A 7,023-nucleotide genomic window follows, 5' to 3' on the forward strand; every position below is an offset into this window, starting at 1 on the left:
GGTATCAGAAAAATAAATAGTTCCTGTCACCAAAAGGGAAAAATTAAAAAAAAATTATTCCTGCAAGACATTTTCATGTAATAAAATGTCAGCCCCTGATTGCATTGTTACCCACTGTGGTCAAGAGCTGTGATTGCAGGCTGGCTTTGCTGGGGCTGCTGCCCTCCCTGCCCCAAAGCCCTGCTCCCACTGCCTGTGCAGCTGCTTCCCTGCCTGGCGTAAATGGAAACGGGTGTAAATGGAGGTGGCAGCTGTTGGGAGCGCGTGGCTTTGTCCTGCTTGTGCTCTACGTGGTTGTACCCATGGACACCCAAAGTGTTCCTGCACGGGGGGCTGGTGCTGCTCACCTGGCACCACTCTGCTCTCCTGTCCGCGTGGTTCGTGCTCCCTCGGCAGCTGAGCTCTGGGTGTTCTTTCCTTGCAGGACTACGACCTCTGCATCAACTGCTACAACACTAAGAGCCATGACCACAAGATGGTTAAGTGGGGCCTGGGTCTGGATGATGAGAGCAACAGCCAAGGAGAGCAGCAGTCCAAGAGCCCCCAGGAGTCGCGGCGGCTGAGCATCCAGCGCTGCATCCAGTCCCTCGTCCACGCCTGCCAGTGCCGCAACGCAAACTGCTCCCTGCCATCCTGCCAGAAGATGAAACGGGTTGTCCAGCACACCAAGGGCTGCAAGCGCAAGACCAACGGTGGCTGTCCGGTGTGCAAACAGCTCATCGCTCTTTGCTGCTACCATGCCAAACACTGCCAAGAGAACAAATGCCCCGTGCCATTCTGTCTCAATATCAAACACAAGCTCCGACAGCAGCAGATCCAGCATCGCCTGCAGCAGGCTCAGCTCATGCGCAGAAGGATGGCGACCATGAACACCCGAAACGTGCCTCAGCAAAGTTTGCCTTCTCCTACCTCAGCAACGCCTGGTACCCCCACACAGCAGCCAAGTACACCGCAGACACCGCAGCCTGCTCCCCAGCCCCAGCCCTCCCCTGTAAGTATGTCACCGGCCGGCTTTCCCAGTGTGTCCAGAACTCAGCCCCCCACCACTGTCTCGACAGGAAAACCCGCAAACCCGGTTTCCGCGCCTCCGCCTCCGGCTCAGCCCCCGCCGGCCGCCGTGGAAGCGGCTCGGCAGATCGAGAGAGAGGCTGCGCAGCAGCAGCAGCAGCTCTACAGGGTCAACAACATGAACAATGGTTTGCCTCCCGGCCGCCCGGGACTCGTGAACCCCACGGTGGGTTCGGTGAACCAGATGCCGCAAGTCAACATGAATGTACCGCGCCCCAACCCCGTGAGCGGCCCCGTGATGTCCAACATGCAGCCCGGGCAGTGGCAGTCGCCGCCGATGCCGCAGCAGCAGCCGATGCAGCCGGGGATGGCCCGGCCGGTGATGCCGATGGCGACGCCGCAGGCCGTGGCCGGGCCCAGGATGCCGGGCGTGCAGCAGCCGCCGCGCAGCATCACCCCGAACGCACTTCAGGACTTGCTGAGGACCTTGAAATCACCGAGTTCTCCGCAGCAGCAACAGCAGGTTCTTAATATCCTTAAATCCAACCCTCAGCTTATGGCAGCTTTTATAAAGCAAAGAACAGCCAAATACGTGGCGAACCAGCCCGGGATGCAGCCGCAAGCAGGGATCCAGCCCCAGCCCGGGATGCAGCAGCCGCAGACCGGGATGCAGCAGCCAGGCATGCACGCGCAGGCGGGACTGCAGAACATGAACGCCATGCAAGCAGGAGTGCAGAGACCCAGCGTCCCGCCGCAGCAGCAAGGGATCGGAGCGATGAATCCCCAGGGACAGGCGATCGGCATCATGAACCCCGGCCACAACCCCAGCATGGCCAACATGAGCCCGCAGTACCGAGAGATCCTGAGGCGGCAGCTACTGCAGCAGCAGCAACAGCAGCAGCAGCAGCAGCAGGGAGGGGCCGGCATGGCAGGAGGGATGGCAGCACACAACCAGTTCCAGCAGCCCCAAGGGCCGGGAGGTTACCCCCAAGCCATGCAGCAGCAGCGGATGCAGCAGCACCTATCCATACAGGGCAGTTCCATGGGACAGATGGCTCAGATGGGACAGCTGAACCAGATGGGCCAGCCCGGCCTGGGGGCGGACGGCGCTCCCAACATCCAGCAGGCCCTGCAGCAGCGCATCCTGCAGCAGCAGCAGATGAAGCAGCAGATAGGGTCCCCCGGGCAGCCCAACCCCATGAGCCCACAGCAGCACATGCTCTCAGGACAAGCGCAGGCGTCTCATCTCCCTGGCCAGCAGATCGCCACCTCCCTCAGCAACCAGGTGCGGTCCCCAGCACCCGTTCAGTCTCCCCGTCCCCAGTCCCAGCCACCACATTCCAGCCCGTCACCCCGGATACAGCCCCAACCGTCACCGCACCACGTCTCTCCCCAGACTGGTTCCCCCCACCCAGGACTCGCAGTCACTATGGCTAGTTCCATGGATCAGGGACACTTGGGCAACCCAGAACAGAGTGCAATGCTTCCCCAACTAAACACCCCCAACCGGAGCGCGTTGTCTAACGAGTTGTCTCTGGTTGGTGACACCACCGGGGACACATTAGAGAAATTTGTGGAGGGTTTGTAGCATTATGGGAGCATCACTTTTGTTTCTTCTTTCCTTTCGTGTTCTTGGATATTTTGTACTGAAAAATTCAGACATCTGGGTTGTTTTGAATCCTAGATGGAACTGCTGCTTCCTACAGATGGAAGAATTAATTGCTGTTTAAAAATAAAAAGAAAAAAAAAACAATACAAAGAATATATTTTTTTGTTAAAGCCAGGCGGTTAAAATATCTGGTCTCTTTTGTGGGTTTTTTTGGTTTTTATTTTTTTTTGTTGCTGTTGACTCATACCTTTTTTTTAACGGGGAAAACAAGTTCATTATATTCATATTTTTTATTTGTATTTTCAAGACTTTAAACATTTACGTTTAAAAGAAGAAAAAAAAAATAATATTCAGAAACTGTTTCCTGAAATAATGCAACATTATAGCGTATCCCGGTAACTTTGACACATGGCGGGAAGATTTTTGTTTTCTATAGTGAACTCTGCAGGCGTTTGAAGTATTACCCCTGGGAAGATAGGAATTGACTCTTGCACACATTGGCCAACGCCAAAATCCTTGTCTTGCAGATGTAGAAATTGTTGCTTTGTTTCTCTGATAAAACTGGTCTTAGATGAAAATAGGGATGATCACTCTTAGGCCGTGCTGATCTGGATAGAGAAGAAACATTCTTTTCTTTCTTTCTTCTGTGTGAAACTTGAAACGAGGAAAGCAATTCTAGTGTAAATCATGCAAGCGCTATAATTACTATAAATAAGAAAATCCAAGAAGATTCAATCACTGTATAGAATGGTAAAAAGAAAAAAAAAACTCATTTCTTACTTATAATATCATATTGTTAAATAAACTGTGTGCAACAGACAAAAAGGGTGGTCCTTCTTGAATCCATGTACATGGTATTAACACTTAGTGTTTGGGTTTTTTGTTATGAAAATGCTGTTTTCAACATTGTATTTGGACTATGCATGTCTTTTTTCCATTGTATATAAAGTATTGCTTAAAATTGATATAAATTACTGAAGTTTTTAACATGTATTCTGTTCTTTAAAATCCATGTAAGAATGTTTAAGGTTTTTATTTATTTATATATTTTTTTTTTTTGATCATGTTCTTTGTAAGACATAGCTATGACGATTCACTCATGACCCGGAGCAGCCAGAGGCAGCGGTAGGAGTGGCACGATCCATGGATATTGTAGGTAGCAATGTCTGTTTTACAACACCTTTAGTGATTGTTTCCTTTTCGGGGAGGGAGAGGAGAGGGGAATGGTTCCCAGCCATCGACTCTTTGCAGGTGTTCATCCATAAGGGTTAACTGGAATAAATTATTAATAGCCGTTGCTTTTTAAAAACTGCATTAATTTAGAGAAGGATCACCAATGAAAGGAAAATAGAGAGTATTGAGTTAATTCTAGGCTAATTTATTTAGTCTACAGTAAAATATGAACCTATTGACTTTAACACTATTTTTCTGCTGTTAACTCTGAGTCTAGATTTGAGGGTTTTCTGTGGAATAAAAAATAACAAATCATGTACATGTTCCCTTTAATATCCTGTCACATGCCCTCATGTCCCTGGGATAGTCACCCCTCCTCCCCTCAGTGAATTGCTCTCTTGGAGTTAAAACGTCCAGGGAAGCTTTCCCAGCGTAGGTGTGAGCTCAAAGCACGCCGAGTAACCGCCATCCCTCAGACCTCGAGGCTCCTCCATTCCATGCGCCTGGCATGGGATTTGCAGCGATTCCAGCAGGGAATCCCGCCCGGCAGCGGGAGCACCAGGCACACGTGGCTTTTCACATCCAGTTAGTGCTTCCTCCAGCCTTAATGTTTTTCTTGGAGCGCTGTCGGGGGAGGATGGGGGGGAGAAGAGCAAGTATTTATCTCAACTTTTATCCCCGTACTGTGAAAACAGCGCCCGGCGGCGCCTTTTTAACTGGAGAGGGTCTCTGCTTCAACTTTTCTTGCAAACTTTTAACTATTGTACCTTTTTCACCACCATCGGATTCATCTGCCCACGCAATTGTCTTCAGCAATTCAAGATGTCAAAATTTGGGGCTGGGGTGAGGTCAGTGAACACTAACCCAAAGCTTGTCCAAAAGAAATTGCTGTAAAAAAAAAAAAGTAAACAGGAAAAAAAAAAAAAGATGGAAAGCCCTGATGCTGTGTCTCATGCTGTGTACTTAAAAAGAGGAAAAATACTATATTTGTGATCAAAAAGAGGAAACTTGAAATGTGCTGGTGTTTCTAATAAAAGCTGGTAAAACTGCTTGGATTGAAGGATGGTTCCACTTGGCTGGTGCCCGCGAGGATCAGTGGAGCCTGACGCCCGAGGTTAAGATAACTGCACTCAATCCCACTAATTCCTCTAAGTAGCCTCCATTTTAAAGGCATCGGCACCGCTTCCGGATTTGGATAAGCTGAGCCCTGGTTGGTGTGGCTCAGGCTGCAGCTCGCTCGGGTGCCCCTTCCTGGGCAAGAGTGGAAAAAAACAACTGATGGGAAGCAAGTACCGGAATATTTTTCAGTACAGCCCGAAGTGTGGTGAGATCACAGAGCCAAGGGATCGGTGTGGATCCAATAACTGGAGCTCTCTGGAGTAGGTGTGTTAGGGAAGAGAAGGGAGGGGCTGGGCTGGGGGTGCAGTCCCTGCAGCCCCAGGGAGGCTTCACTCCAGTCTCCTGTGAGCGTTGATAGGAAATTCAGCATGTCTGAAGACTGGATGGGCATGGATTTTTCCAGTCCTTGCCTGTATTTGATGGGGGAGGTACTGGCACTAAGGAACAGCATCCTAGAAACCTGGGATTTTATAAGGCAAGAGTGCACTGGAGCTCGGTGCAGGATCTTCTCCACCGGAGAGGGTGGGTAAACCCTTCCTCCCCGAATTCTGGAGGGGAAGAAGGTGCTTAAATCTGGTTCTCTGCTCCTTTCCTGGGCTGCCCACCATGCTCCACTCTGCTGCCTCCCACCACCCCTGCTCCTGCAGGCCGGGAGTGTGGCATTGCCCCGGGACACAGAGCTGCCCACAGCACCCGTGTGAGCACAGCCTGCTCTGGGCTTCCCCCAGGCGTTAAAGCAGGGGGGAGGAACAGAAGCCAAGCAGGCTGGGACAGTCCCAGTGCAGGGAAGATCAAGCAGCCACTGTGGAGCTGGGGGAGCACTGCAGAGCACACAGGTGTGGGGTAATATCTCCTTCCCTGTGCTTCTCCACAGTCAGGAATTTAAAATGTGGAGCAGGATGCTGCCAGGGCAGTGGTTGAAGCCAGCTGGTGCCAGCCCCTGGATAACTGAAACGAGCCTGGATAGAGGGAAGGATCTGCACCAGATCCCCTGCAATCCCTCCAGGAGAACACTTCATGGCCAGTGGTCAGAGCACACCCGAGGTGAGGCAGGGGGAAGATCCGGGTGTTTCACAGCAGGTACAAGAGCTCCGTTAAGGTGTCGCTCTCCGGAATGCTGTGGGGTCAGCTGGAGGTAGCAGTGAGCACAGCAGGAGGGAAGCGTTTGATGGGCTCAGAAGTCATTTTGGTTTTGGCTGCAGCACAGGGAATCTCCATGAAGGGCTGGAGTTGGTTCCAGGTGGAAATGCAGCTGCTGGAAGGGTGCAGCAGTGGTGCAAAGGCTCATGCTGGGTTTGTTGCACCTAATCCATAAGATCCAGTGCCACACAAAGCCCGCTCTGTGGAAGTGTTTCTTGGATGTGAACCTCCAAAACAACACGTGTAGTCCCAAGGATCACTGCAGACATGAGTGAATTGCACACGGAGCTTTCCAGGGAGCTCCCCTGGGCCTGGGATTACAAAGCTGGCTCTGTTCAGTGGGCACGGTTCCCTGCTGAAGGTTCCTCGGTCTGGAAGTGGTTAGTGCTCCCTGAAAGGAGCCCTGCTCCATCCTTTGTGTTTGGCTGTGGTGTTCAGCACGGCTGGGCTCTGCCCTCACACACGTTCCAAATTTGGCTCTTGCTGGAGTGGTTCATTTCCACTCTCACCTGCACCCCTTCCAAAGCCTTTCTCCAGTTCCTCGGCCCTTTAGATCTCGATGATCTACGCTCCAGGAGCCCCGGGAGATGAGGAGTTTCGGAGAAGCAGAAAAATGAGGTGTTAAGCAATTTATCCAGAGTCGAGCAGGGGAGCCCGGCCCAGGTGTGGCACACAGGGGCCTCCTGAGGGCTGCCCCCTGCCCAGCACAGCCCTTCCTTGGCCCTCAGCTCCCTCCATGGGGGAACTGGGAGAGCCGCTGTGCCCCGAGCTGTGCCCCAAGCTGTGCCCCGAGCTGTGCCAGCTCCGACTGCCGAGCTCCTGCCACGGCCTGTCCCTGGAATGGGCTCCCTGGGTCACCAGCGGTGACACACCCGCAGGGCCTCTGTGCGGTTCGTAACCTGCATCTGGCTCCCTGTTCCTAACGAGTCCTCAGAAACACGGACAGGAATTTTTACCATCAAACGGCTTGGAGG

At 52.1% G+C, this 7,023-nt stretch overlaps 1 protein-coding gene across 7 annotated transcripts in view; it reads left to right on the top strand.

Moving 5' to 3' along the window:
• The window catches only part of CREBBP (CREB binding protein), a 95,432-nt gene extending 90,582 nt beyond the window's left edge, over positions 1 to 4,850 (top strand). For all 7 annotated transcript variants that reach the window (XM_064672615.1, XM_064672616.1, XM_064672618.1 and 4 more), the window contains one exon: positions 425 to 4,850. In XM_064672615.1, the coding sequence (XP_064528685.1) occupies positions 425 to 2,596 (2,172 nt within the window). In that variant the 3' untranslated portion in view covers positions 2,597 to 4,850. The remainder of the gene's footprint in view (positions 1 to 424) is intronic.
• Positions 4,851 to 7,023: the final 2,173 nt, after the last annotated feature.

Source organism: Pseudopipra pipra, chromosome 16, assembly GCF_036250125.1.
Source record: "Pseudopipra pipra isolate bDixPip1 chromosome 16, bDixPip1.hap1, whole genome shotgun sequence".
Lineage (NCBI taxonomy): Eukaryota > Metazoa > Chordata > Aves > Passeriformes > Pipridae > Pseudopipra > Pseudopipra pipra.